Source organism: Emydura macquarii, unplaced genomic scaffold, assembly GCF_026122565.2.
Source record: "Emydura macquarii macquarii isolate MOO-44397 ecotype Brisbane River unplaced genomic scaffold, CSIRO-AGI_Emac_v2 contig_3035, whole genome shotgun sequence".
Taxonomy (NCBI): Eukaryota; Metazoa; Chordata; order Testudines; family Chelidae; genus Emydura; species Emydura macquarii.
In genome coordinates, this window is record NW_027133172.1 from 563,632 (window position 1) to 581,297 (window position 17,666).

The following is a 17,666-nucleotide window of genomic DNA, read 5'->3' on the forward strand; positions in this document are numbered from 1 at the left end:
ACCCTCCTGGCCTATGAAATGTCTGAAATCCCATAGCTCTGGAATCTGCAGTCCATGGGGCAGGGTTGGGGAAATGACCCCGCAAAGAGGTTTCCCAGCTGGCTGCTGCGCCCATCAAAGGCCAGTTTTACCTGTTATTCAAGACAAAGGAGTCTGGGAGTTTGAGAAACTAAATTCGACTTTATTACTTACAAGCAGAAAGTCAAAAGTTAAAGTTCCCATCCTCACCCAACACCCAGCCCAGCCTGGCCCGTTGCTGCTCCCGCAGGCACCAGCAAGAGAGCGGCATCTTAAAGCGGGTTGAAAAGAGGAGAGGATCTGAGGGATGCTGGGCTCCAGTCACAAAAGCAAACTCTCTGCCAACAGGAAATCCAGGGAGCTCAGATGAGTGGGAGCCAGAGAAAAAGCATCAGCATCTCCAATCCCACTGGAGGCTTTTAGGATCCCTGCAGGTGTGTGTGTGAGATAAGTGAGGCCGGAAGAATTCCCATCATGCCGACACTAGACACTGCAGAAGGAAGAACTTCCTTCATTCCCGCGCTAGCCGTGAACGTAGGTGGGGCATGGCAGGCTGACACTTTCGGGTTTACCCCAGGAACCGCAGGGTGAATCGCGACTGCTACGACGGAGCCTCGTCTGTGTCCACTGGGTGAAATTCACCCCCCAACTCCTGGCAACGCAAGTGACCCATTTACCCCTCTGCAGAACAGCTGTGTGTACACCCAGGCTCCCTGAGTCCTTGGGGGCAAAGCAGAGATGACCTACGGCTGAATCTCTAGAAATTGTTAGCACCCAGAGTTCTGCTCTGGCGGCCCCGGGGCATGTCCTTCCGACCTGTCCATACATCCAACGACATTATAGTCAATTTCTGGATACCTGCCATGCAAACAGATTCACCGCATCCCCCTCCCGTTCATTAGCTTCACCTCAGTTCAACTCTCCTTAGCACACAGCGGGGTCTATAGAGTAACCAAAGAGCAGTTTATTGGATAGATCCTTAAGACAAAGATTCAGCGAGAATCAAGTATAAGGACGGTAAACCTCTGGTTACGATAAAAGGAATATAAAAAATGCAATCTCGAGCACATCCTTATTAAGAAGTTTCTTTCCAGTCTACTAAGATATTTCTCGCCCAACAGTCAGTCCGTACAGCGCTTGTCCAGTGGAGAAAGCTGGGATTCCCTTTCTCTGAGACTCACGTGGCAGAGAACTGCCTCCACACCAGATACCACCTTGCGTCTTCTTTCCCCTTCAGACAGTGCCAGACCGTGTGTCTCTTTTCGGACCCGGGGTGTGTCGTGAACTCATCCATCTCTTCAAGGTCTTTTTCTTGGACGCTTTTGTGCTTGGTAAACCAAAGCGTGCCCCTTGTCTAGCCGGGAAACCCTTGGCGGGGCTGGGTCGCAAGATGTTGATTGTTCGCACTCTTGATTGAATTAGCTCTGATAGCCCCGCCCCATGTGACCAGTGTCACCTCTAGAGGCTTTGGAATACAGTATTCTACACGTCACATGATCCTTAATATATTTTCCATCCATACCTCCAGCAATAACCATGACAACCACACACAGCACCCTTTGGGGAAATACCGGGAAGACAATGATCACAGGCAAACATTCCTATCTGGGCGTGTGTAGGCAAGTGCTTGGGTATAGACTTGTAACCATGTAGCCCCATCTGGTTCCAACATCGAGGCGCCGTGGTCACACCGATCAGCTCTTTGTGGTCAGGGAACAGCCTGGATGACTTCCTGGGAATCAGGAGCCGCCCCCACTACTTCCCTGGTGGGCTCATTCCTCGCCCTTTAAAATTTTGGGATGGATTCACCTTCCTGTCTTGCTGGCCCCAGTACAGTGAATGAACAGATCCCAGCCTCAGCTGTCTGGATCTCTAAAGCAAACCCTGTGTCTCTCTCCCCTCCTACACCCCCCCGTCCGACAGCATGTTACATCTCAGCAAAGGGTCAGATGAAACTTCCTTCCCTGTTCCAGCCTCTCCCTTTTGGACTTGTGCCATTGGTTATTTATAATGATCATTGTTCAAACACCACTAACAGATCTTGGCAAAGCCCGCGGAAAATGGCAAAAAATAAAAGAAGAAAGACCTCTACTGGCATATGTATAATGTCGGGCTTGGTCCTGCTTTGAGCAGGGGGTGGACTAGATAACCTCCTGAGGTCCCTTCCAACCCTAATCTTCTATGATATGTATGTATAAGTTAAAGTAATTCTCTGACTCTATTCCATGCTGATTAGGCCTCAACTGGAGTATTGTGTCCAGTTCTGGGTACCACATTTCAGGAAAGATGTGGACAAACTGGAGAAAGTCAACGGAAGAGCAAAAAAAAAAAAATGATGAAAGGTCTAGAAAACATGGCCTATGAGTGAAGACCGAAAAAATTGGGTTTGTTTAGTCTGGAGAAGAGAAGACCAACGGGGGGAGATGGTAACAGTTTTTAAGTACATAAAAGGTTGTTACAAGGAGGAGGAAGAAAAATTGTTCTTCTTAACCTCTGAGGACAGGACAAGGAGCAACGGGCTTAAATTACAGCAAGGGCGGCTTAAGTTGGACATCAGGAAAAACTTCCTATCAGGGTGGGTAAGCACTGGAATAAATTGCCTGGGGAGGTTGTGGAGTCTCCATCACAGTGGGAGGGGCGGAAGTGGGAGAGCAGGAAACGGGCCCACAGACACCACCACCACTGCTGAACACCTGGTAAGTCACGGCACTAGGCCCACGGAACATGGGAGGGAGCAGGGGGAAAATCTGGCACGTCCCTTTCCAAAGGTTGCCAGCCCCTGGTCTAGATAATGCTTGGTCCTGCTATGAGTGCAGGGGACTGGACTAGAGGACCTCACACAGGAACTTCCCAACCTACGATTCTGTGGTCAGTTATCTCCTGAAGTCCCCAATAAGTCTGCTCTATAACCTGTCATACAAAACTAATAGCCAAGTATGAGACCAAACGGCCTTCAGGAAAGAGAAAACAGCCTGCCAGACAGGGGGTTATGGCGTACTTTCATGTTCATAGAAAGTGAAATCTAGGACATTTATTTGACTCAAATGCAGAAGAGATTTACTTGAGCTCTCCTGCAAACTGCCTACACCTACTTCACTTTGTTATGTTATGTCTAAAACTTTTAGCACCGTTAGTGAAAAAGAAAGAATGAACCACCACCGCAACAAAAAAAAAAACAAAAAACCCTCCCACCCACAAACAAACTGGGCTTGGCAGGCAAAGACCCAGAAGCCTCTTTACCAACAGATGGAAACTGGGATTTAGGCTCAGAATGATCATACCCACGTCTGGGATTTATTCAAATTCTCTCTCTGGGACTGGGACACTTTCAGCTCCAGCCATAGGAAGTCTGATATAGGATCAAAGTAATCAAAGCACAGTTCCTAACACGGAGACCTGAGAACCCTGTGTCATGTGGCACCTTGGGAATTACAGGGGAAGAATAAAGGGAAGATAAATTCTCCATTATACGGACAGAAGATCCATGAAATTAAGGGGGCAAAACGATTACATTACTAGACAGCAGTTTTAAAACAAACAAAAGGAAGTACTTCTTCACACAACACAGTTAATCTGTGGAACTCATTGCCTGGGGATGTTGTGAGGGCCAAAAATATAACTGGCTTCAAAAAAGAATTAGGTAAGTCCATGGAGGATAGCTCAATCAATGGCTCTTAGCCAAGATGGGCAGGGATTGCTGTTTGCCAGATGCTGGGAATGGGTGACGGGATGGATCACTTGATGATGACCTGTTCTGTTCATTCCCTCTGAAGCAGCTGGCATTGGCCACTGTGGGAAGACAGGATACTGGGCTAGATGAACCATTGGTCTGACCCAGTATGGCTCTCCTTAAGGTAAAACTGCAGCATGAAGAGGGGAATGAAACGGTCATGGGGAAAGATGGGAATTGCTCCATCTCACCCAGTTGCCCTCAAGTAACACAGAGGAGAAAACAAAACATTTTTCTACCCCTGCTCGAATCCATTAATAATCTATTCACTTCTGTAATTCTGTTTTATTTAAAAAAAAAAAAAATCTTCAGGACAACCCGAAGCCATGTAAGAATCACTGGGAATGAGACCATCTGTCCCCAAAGAGGGAACTCAGTGACGGTAACGATCATTCAGCATTGGTCTAGCAGTGAAAGTTGGGTCAGGATTGGAAGGAAATGTGCTATCTGCCCCGACCCCATTTCCTACTGTAAGAAAACACTCGGAGGCTGAGGATAGTGAAGCTGAGGTAGGATTTCTAGGCTTTTCTAAAGGTTATACAAGGGGTCCTAGGGAAAGCAGTCCTGGTCAATTTTTCATTGTAGAAAGCGCAGGGAAAAGGAGCAGAGGGGTGAATGATAGGGGAAATCATCTCCCTAACCCCATCCCTTCCACCTTCTCATATCCCATGATCCTTAAATCCTTGATAGCCACAGCACTCATCTCCCACTACTTCACAACTCCCCCAGCCCCAATATTTAATACCCCAGTTCTATTCCCAGGACCTGCCCTTCTTGGGCTCTTAACCTTTGATCCCCCATAACCAAATACCATGGGGGATTTGGGGACAGGAGGAGTTACCAGCCCTCAGGGACACTTCTCCCACAGTTAAGTGGGGGAGCAGCTCCAGTTAAGTGGGGGAGCCCAGCTGAGGGGCTAGTGGAAGATGGGGGGTGAGGACAGGTGTCTAGAGTGAATGTGGGGCCTGGCCCATGTCTCCTCCTCCTCCTCTCCATGGAAGAGGGATCCCATCTGGGAAGGGGGGGGAGGGGGACTTCAGCCAGGCAAGGGGAGCGTCTGGAGGAGTTTCTCTCTTTTCCTTCCCCCGCCTGTGGCCCATCAGCTCGGCAGCAGGGAGGAGAAGCTGATCGGTGCTTCTCCTCCTCTGCCTGGGGTTTGCTTAGACCAGCCAGAGCCAGAGGGTCACTGACCAGCTGATGCTCTGCCCAGCGATGGGCCGCTGGATCCCTGGGAGCCAAATGGCCCTGCTGTGTGTGGGAATTAGGAAATGGCTATTTCTTCTTTACACTGTGGCCAGCCTTAGTCGGGACACTGGTAGAATCTCTCTCCTGCGTGCGGCCTCTGAGGTCCGACAGCAGCTTCGGCTACGCTACAAAATTTTGCTAGCATAGCTACACTCGCTAAGAGTGTGAAAAAATATCATGCACACCCTAGACAGCACAGCTCTTCTGGCCAAACTCTGAATCTAGATGCAGCTAGTGCTTCTGTGGGCTTAACTAATCTCCTGCCAGGAGGCCGTTTAGTGATTTTGGCAGGAGATTTTTGTCACCTTATGCTGCAGAGTTTTACCGCACAAGGCTCTGTAGTGTAGAACTGTGGACAAGCCCATGAATTCTGCTTGAAGTATTTTCCATGCTAAAGGTATTTAAGAGGTATCTTTCCTGTATGGATTAGCTGATACCTGACAAAATCAGAGCGTCAATTGAAGCATCTCCTATCTTCAAGGTTTCTCTCCTGTGTGGAGTTTCTTGTGCACACTCAGGTTTGATCTCCGATTGAAACTTTTCCCGCAGTCGGGGCACTTATAAGGTTTCTCTCCTGTGTGGAGTCTCTGATGAACACTCAGGTTTGATCGCTGACTGAAACTTTTCCCGCACTCAGTGCATCTGTAGGGTTTCTCTCCTGTGTGGAGTCTCTTGTGTCTGTTGAGGGTGGAGTTTTGATTGAAACTTTTCCCGCAGTCCACGCATGTATAGGGTTTCTCTCCTGTATGGGTTCTCTGATGTGAAATAAGAGATGAGCTGTCACTGTAGCTTTTCCCGCAGTCTGAGCATTTATAGGGTCTCTCTCCTGTGTGGAGCATCTGATGTTTAACAAGTTGCGTGCTCCATCTGAATCTTTCCCCACAGCTGGGGCACTGATAGGGTGTCTCTCTCGTGTGGATTCTCTGATGTAAGATTAGGGTTGAACTCCGCATGAAACTTTTCCCGCAGTCAAAGCATCTGTAAGGTATCTCTCCCGTGTGGAGTCTCTGATGTGTAACGAGTTCTGAGCTCCACTTCAAGTTTTCCCCACAGTCCAAGCAGGTATAATGTTTCTCTCTGGTGTTAGTGAGCATGGATGTGTCTCCAGTATGGATTATCTTGTGTGTATTAAGCTGTGATCGCTGGCCAAAGCTTTTTCCACACTCAGTACATTTATAGGGTCTCTCTCCCGTGTGGATTATCTTGTGTGTATTAAGGTGTGATCTCTTACTGAAGCTTTTCCCACACTCGGTACATTTATAGGGTCTCTCTCCTGTGTGGATTCTCTGATGAGAAATAAGGTTTACTCTCTGAATGAAGCTTTTCCCACACTCGGTACATTTAAAGGGTCTCTCTCCCGTGTGGATTCTCTGATGTGCAATAAGATTCGAACTTCGACTGAAGCTTTTCCAACATTCAGTGCATGTGTACTTTCTCTCTTCTGTGTGGATTTTCTGCTGGGCTGTGGTTTCCTTGGGATTACTGCATCCTCTCCTACAATTGATGGCTTTACCCACTTCTTCCCTTTTGTGGTTTTCCACCTGCTTCTCTGACTTGTGCTGATTCCCCCAGACTTTTCCCTGCTCACCGCTCTGGGAAAAATTCTCTTTGGATCTTCCTGATGACGTCCCATGCGGTTCCTCTTGCTCGGGACCTTCCTGCTGTGAATTCTCTTCCTTTATCTCACTTACTGTACCTTCGCCTGCTGGAAAAAAAAACGGAGAGAGAATCGAGACAGGAATTGGTCTCTGCCAGGGAGAAAGGGGAGCAGCCAAGGGGAAACATGACACAAGAACCATTGGGAAGAATGAGAAAGGTACAATTTATTAATCCATCTATAATTTTTCCTTCTCTGAAGTGGTGTCCTGGCCAGGTGCTCCATGAGCCAATACAACTGTATTATTCCTCCTCTTCCCAGCACAAAGACTCTTTATTTTTGTTTTTTAAACCTCTCTATCTTCACAGTGTAGTGCCCTTAGGTGGATTGGATCAGAGAACTGACTGCCTCTCCAACTCCCCAGCTAGCTTCCCCTTTGAGAAGACAAACTATAAATTATGATGAGTAATCCTTAGCCACCTCCAGGCAGGATACACTATCGATTTATTCATCTCTTATACTAAAGATGGAATAGAAAAATATGGATCAAGGAAGATCCCAATACGAGGGAATCCCAAGATTTCTGCATCTATCTGGAAAACTGCCCCATAAAGGCAAAAGAAAGGATGGATTCTTAGTTTTACAGATTCTACGGCCAGACAGGAACCATTGTGATCATCCAGCCTGACCTCCTTTATAACACAGGTCAGAGATGGTCTCCAAAATAATTCCTACAGCAAGTATTTTAGAAAAAACATCCATTCTTGTTTTAAGAATTGTAAGTGATGGAGAATCCACCATGATCCTGGGTAAATTGTTCCAATGATTAATTACTCTCACCGTTCCAGATTTACACCTTATTTCCAGTCTGAATTTGTCTAGCTTCAACTTCCAGCCACTGGAGCGTGTGAGGTGTGTCTCTGCTAGACTGAAGAGCCCATTATTAAATATTTGTTCACCACGTGGGTACTTACTGACTGTGATCTAGTCACCCCTTAACCTTGTCTTGGTTAAGCTAAACAGATTGAGCTTCTTGAGTCTATCACTATGATGCATGTTTTCTAATCCTTTCATCATTCTCCTGGCTCTTCTCTGAATCAGGGTGACCAGGAGCAAGTGTGAAAAATCGGGATGAGGCTGGGGGATAATAGGCGCCTATATAAGAAAAAGCCCCGAATATCGGGACAGTCCCTATAAAATTGGGACATCTGGTCAACCTACTCTGAACCCTCTTCAGTTTGTCAACATCCTTCTTCAGCTGTGGGCACCAGAACTGGAGCCAGGATTCTAGCAGTGGTTGCACCTGTGCCAAATACACAGGTAAAATAACCTCTCTACTCCTACTTGAGATTTCCCTGTTTATGCATCCCTGGATCACAATAACTCTTTTGGCCAGACCATCACACTAGCAGCTCCATGTCCAGCTGATTACCCATCACAGCACCCAAACCTTTTTCAGAGTCACTGCCTCCCAAGATAAGCCTCCCACCCCTAGCTGTAAGTATGGCCTACGGTCTTTGTTCCTAGATGTATTTATTTATATTTAGCTATATTAAAACACACATTGAACCCAGTTTACCAAGTGATCCAGCTCACGCTGTATCAATGACCCATCTTCTTCATTATTTACCATTCCCCCAATTTGTGTCTCATCGGCAAACATTAGCAGTGATGATTTTATGCTTTTTTCCAGGCCATTGACAAAAATGTTAAACAGTGTAGGGATAAGAACCGATCCCTGCAGGACTGTACTGGAAATAAACCCACTTGATGACAATTCCCTGTTTACAGTTACATTTTGAGATCTATCAGTTAGTCAGTTTTTAGTCCATTTAATGTGTGCCATATTAATTTTATATCATTCTAGTTTTTGTAATCAAAATGATGTGCAGTATCAAATCAAACGCCTTGCAGAAGTCTAAGTATATTACATCAACACTATTACCTTTGTCAACCAAATTTGTAATCTCAACAAATAAAGATATCAAATTAGTTTGACAGGATCTATTTGTCATAAACCCATGTTGATTTGCATTAATTGCATTAGTCTCCTTTAGTTCTTTATTCACTGAGTCTTACATCAGTGGCTCCATTATCTTGCCTGGGATCAACGCCAGGCTGACAGACATATAATTACCCAGATCATCCCATTTACCATTTTTAAAAAATGGCACCAATATTGGCTTTCTTCCAGTCTTCTGGAACTTTCCCAGTGCTCCAAGACTTATTGAAAATCAACATTAATGGTCCAGTGACATCCTCAGCCACTTCTTTTAAAACTCTTGGATGCAAGATAGAGATATTTTGCCTAATATACACAAACTTTGGTGACACCCTGGGTACGGCCTCATGGAGCACCAGGGGTTCACTTTAGAGAAGGAAAAATTATGGACGGATCAACTCTATTTTACCTTTCTCCTTTTTAGGCTCCTGGTGCTGCATGATCTATTATGACTGCCAAGCAGCCAGCAGTAAAAACTCCACACAGGACGGAAATTTAAAACGTCAAGAAAATTGAACCAAGAGGGGAAAAGAAACCAGCTCTTATTTGAGGGATTGTTTGTTTTGTGCTTTGTTTTTCCCTTTTGTTCCCCCCACGATATGGAGAGTTTTCTGAGGGAAAACCAAAACCAAAAGAACCTTTTCTTTAAAAGACACCACATCTACTCAAGTGATGGATACAGGAGTAAAAAAAATGGAACAGGTAGAGCTGGGGGGATTTTTTTGGGTTTTTTTGGTTGAATAGTTTATTCGTAGAAAAATGCAATTTCATTTGACCAGCAACTGTGGATTTGTATCAAGTTTGGGGAATACGTTCAACTGAGAAACCTGAAATGTTTCAGGGATGGCTTCAATGAAATGATTTGCTTCTACAAATGACAATGACGAGTCTTTGGGCCAGGAAAGGTGAGGGTGAACAAGACTAGACACCAGGGGGTATTCACGTAGGACACAGGAGAGCAGAGTTTCCGTCTCTGCTCCAATGACTATTTAATGATTCACGATAAAATAGTGGAGCTTCAACGGGAAAGACGGAGAGAAACCCACTTTAGAATAGCCCATCGCCCAGTGGTTACAGCCCTTTTCTGAGACCCAAGTTCAAATCCCTTCTTCTCATGAGGCAGAGGGAGGAACTGAACTGGGGCTGCGGGTGTACCAGGTTGGCAGTTGTCCCCCTTCTTCCCCCCAGATGTTTTGTGCAAGAAGCAGCCCAGGCTCCTGAATACAGGACAGAGATTCCTAGCTGTGAATCAGCAGCAGAACAGATGCTTCCCTCCTGCCTGGATTTAGGAGCCAAAGTCCCATAACAGGGTGCAGTTTAGGACATGCCCCTCTCCTGGAGCATTTCTTATTGGCTAATTTAGGTGTCTTCACACCGAGCATGCTGGAGCGGAGGTGGGATGGGAGGGAGACACAGAGGCTGGGGCGGCTTGAAGGGCTCCACCTACCGCTCGCTACTAGCTTTTGAAGCTAGAAGGGGAGGTTAAAAAAGGAAGAGAGACTGTACTTGGAAGAGGAGGAGGGCTAGCTCAATGCTGAGAGGCGGCAGCTCCCGGCAGCTGGCAGCCAGAAGAGTTGGAGAGCTGTGAGTGGCATCAGCAGAGACACCTGCTGGCTGCAACCTGAGATGAGGCAGAACTCGTTTGCAACACGTTTGTGGGGAGGGTCTCACCGTTTCCCCCCTGAGCTCAAAAAACAGCTTCCGCGTTAGTGACTCACCTGCATGGGCGCCGCTCGGGACCTCCCCTTTCTCAGCGGCCTGGAGATCCAGGACCCACGGCTCTTCCCCTCGCTCCAGCCTGATGATCAGTTCGGGTTTGGGAACGGGAAGTCCTGCGGGGAGGAGGGGAGGAAATCAGGCCAGATCAGAACGTGTCAGGCATCGGTAGAGTATTTGTCACAAAGAACATCCCCCGATTTTAACCTGTGCCGGGGGGATGTGGACTCCACACTCGCTGTGGGGCCCAGTGATCACTCAGTACTGGATGTGACTGTGAGAGCTCCGTTTTCTTTCCAGTCCGGTTCCAAACAGCTGTGCTCAGCAACACGAATGTCACTGCCTGCCCAGATTCTGTCCGGGAAGCTCAGCCCTTAGAAGCACAGACCCCCCCAGAGATGGGAACACGGCCACAGAGCCTCCTCAGGTGAGACACATCTGTCTGCATGGTCGGGGTGTATGTGGGGGGATTGTGCTTATGACAGATGGCACGTGGGAGAAGGGCGGGGGGCGGGAGACTTGGCACGTCCCTGCCCAAAGGTTGCCGACCCCTGGATTCGACAGTCGTTTGTTCTAAAAAGGCCCGTTTGCAGTCAGCGTGGGCACAGCGTGGACACAGCTGGCTCTGTTGGGGGAACGAACGGTAGATCCCCAAGGAGAGGTAGCTCAAGAGTGGGAACGTTGCACTGTTTCCCCCAAGGGAAGGAAAGGCAAAAGCTCTCACACTGGAGAGCCCAGAGCAGGGGTCAGAGGAGCAGTTGGCCCTGACTCACGGCAGGACGCCCAGGGGGAGCGTCCAGGCTCCGTGCACTCTGGGGGACTTGCTGACTCAGTCGCAGCCCTGGTGTTTATGCCAGTTTTTAACACCCCGCGGGGATGGAGCTCGGCGCAGGACGGAGCGGGGAATAGGGATTCTGCGTGCGAGTGGGAAATAACACAGGCAGGTCAACACACTGCTTCTGCCCCCTGGAAAGCTGGAGGGAATCAGATGAGCTGGCATCCTCCCTGCGTTCCCAACTCCACCATCCCACAGCAGGGGCGTGGAGATGAACGTCTCTCTCCAACTGGTTCTGCGGCCCATCCCCCTGAAATCTAACTGACCAAGGAAGAACCTGAGCAGAAACCAAACGGGGCACATCACGGACCGCACGGCTTCCAATAACTGAGGGGAGGGGAATCCCTTACCCAGCGAGGTCACGGTCTCGTAGTTCTCCTGCATGACGTCCCGGTAGTGGGCTCGCTGTCTGGGGTCCAACAGAGCCCCCTGCCCCTGGGTGAAATATACAGCCACTTCCTCGAAGGTCACCAGCTCCTGAAACAAGAAGAGTCCCCCGCTCAGCACCTGCTGCCCCAGCCACAATCCCACTGTTCACAGGGGAGCAGGGCTGATAAAAGGGAAGCTCTGGGGGGGGGAGACAGAGGATCCCACCCTGCTCGGAGCAGCCAGGAGGCTTCAGGGTGGGGAGAAAGTGAGAGCTCCTTGTCCAGCAGATGGAGGAAGGCAGGGACCTTCCCACTTCTCACATGCCTGCTAGCCAGAGGCTGATACAGGAGATGGAGCCCCCGAACAGGGTCCAGGATCAGGAATCCCAACACCCTCCCCGATTCCCAGCAGCTGGATGTGAGAGGATGGGGTGTCTTTTCTGGGCCCCACTGGTGGGTGCCCCCTTCGTACTCCACAGCAGCCTCCGGCTAGCAGGTTCAGGCTCCAGCCCTGAGATTTTCCTAGCTTTTCTGCCCCTCCTGGGGAAATTCCCACTCCCAGACAATGGGGCTGTTCTGAAAAATCACGCCCCGCATCGAACACGTCCCGGCCAATTTTCACATCCTGCCCCTTCCTCTTCACCCTGGGTATTTCTCATCCCTCCCCTGCTAGTACAAACCCACCTGCAGCTCCCCGAAAATCCCCTACCTGAACCGGTCTCACTGCAGCCATTTCCCTTTCCTGCGCCCTGGGAGGCTGGGACAATCTGGTGGTTATTCTGCAGCCTGTCAGGGTGAGAGGGGGCGATCGGGGAGGTTTCAGAAGGGGCTTGAGTCCATTTCACCCCCCCGACATGCCCCAGGGTCCTTCTGTGCAGACAGACGCTCTGCTTTCTGTCACACAGGGTCACTTTATTCCAGCGCGGCCCCGGCCCCTCCTCCCAGGAACAGACACTTTGACTCAAATGCTAAAAAAAAAGTGCAAAATCACAGGAGTCGCTTTGGAGGATTCCCCCTGATGTCGTCCCCGAGGACAGCGTGTCCCCCCCAGCAACACGGGGACTCAGCAGAAGCAGGAACTGGCTTTTTCTTCCCCTGCTTCTCACCTCATGCCCAGGAAAGTCAATCTGCCCCGGGATGATGCGGTGAATGGATCTCGGAAGGTTTGGGAACTTTTAACTGCTTGTTGCTTCTGTTACCCGTCTCGGTCTCTCTCTCTCCCCCCCACCTTTTTCTTTCTATCTCCTTCCCCCTTTTCCTCTCCCTCTGGCTGGAAGACTTGGTTCCTGCTTTGGTCCTGGGGGCATTCACTCTTCCACAGCTGCAAGCACTGACGGGAGTGAGAACCTGTGTGTGTGTTTGGGACAGAGGCAACTCTGGGACGCACAAACACCCGGGGAGCAGGGATGGGGAGCTCAGAGGAGCCGTTTGCGCCTCTTTCCCTGAGTTCTCTCTCTGACGCTCATGCAAGGTATGTGCCCGTAGGGCTTGGACTCTGCCCATTTGGAGAGGCCAGTAGCCACTGTGAATTATCTGCAGGCACTCCAGCTGCATTCACCGTGTCGGGTGTACCAAGTAATGCACATTGGAAAACAGAATCCCAACTAGACGTACAAAAGGATGGGGGCTAAATTAGCTGTTCCCGCTCAGGAAAGATCTCGGCGTCATTGTGGCTAGTTCTCTGAAAACATCCAGTCAATCTGCAGTGGTAGGCAAAAAAGCTACCAGTGTTTGGAACCATTTTCCTAACTGTTAGGACAGGGATAGATAAAACAGAAAATATAATGCCTCTATATAAATCCATGGTACACCCAGGCTTTGAATATAAAGTATGCAGTTCTGGTCACCTCATCTCAGAAGACAGGAGACTGGGCTAGATGGACCATTGGTCCAACCCGGTATGACCGTTCTTATGTTCTGTATTGAATGGTGGAGGGATGAGTTGGAGCAGCTCTGAAGAGCTCTGATTGTGATGTGAGGAGATCTGGGGTGGGTGAGTCTGTGGCCCGTCCTGGATGTCCATGTGTATCTCGAGATATCCAATACACCTCATTTCAGCACTGGACTGTGTCAATAATGGGGACCTGGGGTCTTCTTGTCCTGGGGATTGTCAGCAGAGAGGTAGGCGTGGGTGTGGTCTGCTAGGTTGATGAAGGATTAGTGCAAGTACACTGCTGGATGGCATTATGTGCGTAAGGATGCGGGGGTTATAAAAGGGGATGAAGGGTTGTACAAGTTCGCATTGGTGCTGTCCTTTCAGAGTAGGCCAAGTGTTTGAGTGTAGGGAAGATGTAAGTAGAACAACAGAATTGTAGAATCAGAGGTTTAGAAGGGACCGCAAGAGTCATCTAGTCTAACCCCTTGCTGAGACACAGGATTTGTGGTGTCTAAACCATCAAGGCAGACGGCTAGCCAGGCTCAAGTAGCTCCTTTTCACCACAAATGCATAGGCAGAGAGAGAGCATGTGTGCTACGGGGGCACTGCTCAAAGAGGACAGAAAAAAAGAACGGGTGTAACTAGCTAAGCAATCACATCTCGGTGTTTTCTTGGGTAGCATTCCCTATGTTCTCAGGGTGATTTTCAGAATTTTTGTTCTTCTTATTTATTGCACAAGTGTTTTTCTTGTTATCGTAGGACTTCAGGGCTGTCTGATCTTCTGGGCTGTCACCCAAGCTTCTTTGATCCACCAGTGAGGACTGACTTTCTCATCCATTATTTTGCCTCTCTCTCCAGCTCATCTACACTGAAAAGTAGTACCGGGTGTAGTCATACTGGTAAAACTCCCATGTGTACATTTTCATCCCATTATAACAGTGGCTTGCTTCAGATTAGCTTAAACCCCTTCCAAAGTAACCTAAACTACCCGGAAAAAAAAGCACTCATAGTGGAACAACAGTATCCACACTGGCAAATCAGCTGAAGTATGTACCATCACTTAGACCGGTATAAATTCCCCATGTAGACAAGCCCTTGTTTTTTTTTTTCCCACAGAACTTATTTCATATTCACTATGGGCCCTAAACTATTTTAGTTGAAATTCCCCCCAAAAGCTAATTTTACTGTAATTTTACTAAACTTAGATACATATGTATTTGGCTACCCAGACACACCTGACGTTGATATCAATGGGAACACACACCCGGGATAAAGTTAAGCACTTGTTTAATTTTTTTCTGGAGGGAAACCTTAGTTTGAAACCACTGACTCCCTGTTACCCTTCCCAAAGAATTCATGTGAGTACATTCCTATAACATTCTTTACTGGCTTGGACTAATAGCAATACTTTTTCCCTTTATTACAAAATATACAAATATTTTTAACTAAATTCCCCCATCCTGCAAACACTAAAACACATGTATCTCTTCAATGACTTCATTACTCTCATTGATTTTCATTTTACTACTGATTTTTTTATATATATATTTCTGATTGTGTATCTCACTTTCATAGCCCTGGCCAGTCCACCATTTACGTTTACATCAGCACATTTCAACAATACTTACAGATTCACAGATTTTGTAAGTGTTATCACCATATCGGTGCCAGGATCTTAGGGGGAGTGATATCTTTTTCTTGGACCAACTTCTGTTGGTCAGAGAGACACGCACTGGAGCGTACGCAGAGCTCAGACCTGAAGAACAATTCTGTGTCGCTTGAAAGCTGATCACTTTCACAAATAGAAGTTGGTCCAATCAAAGATATTACCTCATCCACCTTCTCTCTCTAGATTTTTGAAGGCAAGAAGGGACTGACCCAGTTCAGGGCAACATCACCAGTATTTTTTTCTTAAGTGATCCAGCCAAGGCCCCAGTTTTCAGGCTTTGCCTTTCTTGAGTGGAGACTCATATCTCTCGCTCCCTCCTGACTGGGATATTACCTGGCTGCACAGCCCTGACTATACGATGATTTTCCCAGCAAAAGACAGACTGTCTGAGCATCTCCCCTCAGAGATGGTGCGCAGCGTGACTGCCGCAGATAGAACTCACTCCCCAGCTGTTTCTAAGCAAGCAGATTTGGAAAGCGTTACTGGCAAAACATACTAAAACGAATCTACACTCACACTACCACAGATCAGCCTACCACAGATCAGCCCCTCACTTCAACAAGGGCTCTGGTTCACGATTAGTGCTTCAACTACCACCCTGGGCCGTTTCCTGTGGTCATAAACTCATCACAGCTTCACTTCAGACCTAGCACAGTTTTATGGGGCCTCTGGAGGCCAAGGTCTTTCCAACCCTTCCCTAAGAATCAAGGCCCAGAGAATCCCTAAGATTCCCTAAGAATCCTGACTGTTGGCTGGATCAGAAGAGAGGTCCTCAGCCCAGTACAAAACCAGGCTGCCTACCCAAAAATCTTTTCATTGTCTTTTGGGGCCTGGAGAATCCAGTGTAAACTAATCTCCTCAACCTTCTCTCCAGGGGAGGGTGTTTCTCTGGAGAGGGCGTGACCACTTGAGTGAATTTGCCTAATCATCCCCTTGCTGTTCTCCAATTTACCCTTCCCACGGAGATACATCAAATCCCACAAAAACATGCAGACAATTTTAGTACAATGGACTCCAAAGATATTAAACACAGTTCAATGAGGTTTAACCCACGGCGTTAAGGTTTGTTCAGGATATTACAGGCTACTGTCACAAGTCACTATTAGATCATATAGTCTGGTGTATAAAATCTACAACTCAGGCCTAAGAATTTCATCCAGTTACCCCCTTCACTGAGCCCAATAATGTCTGTTTGCCCAGAAAGGTCTTCTATTTCTTGATGTCTTCAAAAGAGACTGAAGATGGACTAGATGATCTCCTGAGGTCCCTTCCAACCCTAATCTTCTATGAGTCTATGAAGAATTCACACCTTCCAGTGTGCTCCATTGTGAATCATTCTCTGTTGGAAATGTGCTTTCTTTCTAAGTTGAATTTGTCCGGTTTCAGTGTCCCACTACTCGTTCTGGTTAGGCCTTTCTCCACTCAATTAAAGAGTCCTTCCCAAGTTGGTATTTTCTCCCTGTGAAAGGACTTTCCTACGCTGTCATCAACTCACCTCTCAATCTCCTTTTGCTGAAATAAACAGACCAAGCCCTTTAAGTTTCTCACTGCAGATTGTTTCCGCCAGCCCTCCAATCAATGCAGTGGCTCTTTTCTGCACCCTCTCCCATTTTTCAGCGTGCAGGCCCTGGAAATGTAGGCAGCACTACAGTACCAGTCTCATCAAAGCCATGCACAGAGGTAAAATCGCCTCCTTCCTCCTATTCCTGTCTATACGTCCAAGGATCACATTAGCCCTCTTTGTCACAGCAGCACGGTGGGAGCTCATGTTCTCTGTCCTTTATGACCTCTAAGTCCTTTTCAGAGTCACCGCTTTCCATCACAGAGTCCTGTCCCCCCCAACTTCTGAAGGTTTGGCCTACATCTGCGAGCCAGATTTTCAAAAGTAGTGTTCTCAAGACAGCTCCACACCCGCTTCCAATGAGTGTTGCTCCAAGAGGGCCAGAAGATCCCCAATTAGAGTAAATCAGCTGTAACCGTACCTGGAATCAATGAATCCAGATTTCTGGCTGGTGTGAAGCGAATCCTCCATTGCTCCCACCAGCCTCGTGGGAGCTACCATGAGGCTGCAGGGCGTGTGTGTGTGTGTAAGGCACACGCGCTTTGCACAGATTCCCGTTCTGTGGGGCCATGGGAACATTCACTCCCAGCAAATAAGGAGGGAGGACCAAGGTGCAGAAAAAGGGACCAAGGGACTCAAACCAGATGAGCTGATTTTTCAACCTAAAACCCCCCGGCGAAGGGCTCAGGGGGTCGGGCCAGTTTCACACCAGCCAGCAGGATGCTGAGGGGACCCCTTCCCGGGCAAAGAGCCGGGGAGGCACCTCGCCCTGTTGGGGTGCAAGGGGAGGGTCTCTCTTACCTTCGCTCCCAGGGCTGCCGTCAGGGGGGACAGGGGCTGCTCGGCGGGGCGCGCCTTCCCCTCCAGCTCCGGGCTCCCCACGTCTTGGGGGTGCAAGTTCTGCTGGGGTTTGCAAACGTGGGGGGCGATGTTCCTGTTCGCTGTGCGCCGCTCCGGGCTGCAGCCGCCCCAGGGGCTCGGGGGGGGGAGCTTGCGAGGCGCCTGGATTCCCCCCCCCCCCACTCCCGGAGCAACAAAGAGTTACACGG

At 48.4% G+C, this 17,666-nt stretch overlaps 1 protein-coding gene across 1 annotated transcript; it reads right to left on the minus strand.

Annotated features, from left to right (window-relative positions):
- Positions 1 to 169: 169 nt before the first annotated feature.
- LOC137141279 (zinc finger and SCAN domain-containing protein 2-like) lies at positions 170 to 17,546 on the minus strand. Its single transcript, XM_067530110.1, has 4 exons — positions 17,419 to 17,546; positions 11,494 to 11,620; positions 10,311 to 10,424; positions 170 to 6,698 (listed from the first exon to the last, which is right to left on the minus strand). Exons 2-4 carry the CDS (start codon positions 11,525 to 11,527, stop codon positions 5,470 to 5,472), a joined length of 1,377 nt encoding a protein of 458 aa, XP_067386211.1. The 5' UTR covers positions 11,528 to 11,620; positions 17,419 to 17,546; the 3' UTR covers positions 170 to 5,469.
- Positions 17,547 to 17,666: the final 120 nt, after the last annotated feature.

Excerpts from the sequence above, each read along its gene's own strand:
- LOC137141279 (XM_067530110.1), bottom strand. The coding sequence starts at position 11,527 with ATGCAGGAGAACTACGAGACCGTGACCTCGCTGG. Across the intron at positions 10,425-11,493 it reads CGAGACCGTGACCTCGCTGG|GACTTCCCGTTCCCAAACCC; the intron begins GTAAGGGATTCC and ends TCCTCCCCGCAG. Across the intron at positions 6,699-10,310 it reads CCCGAGCGGCGCCCATGCAG|CAGGCGAAGGTACAGTAAGT; the intron begins GTGAGTCACTAA and ends TTTTTTTTCCAG.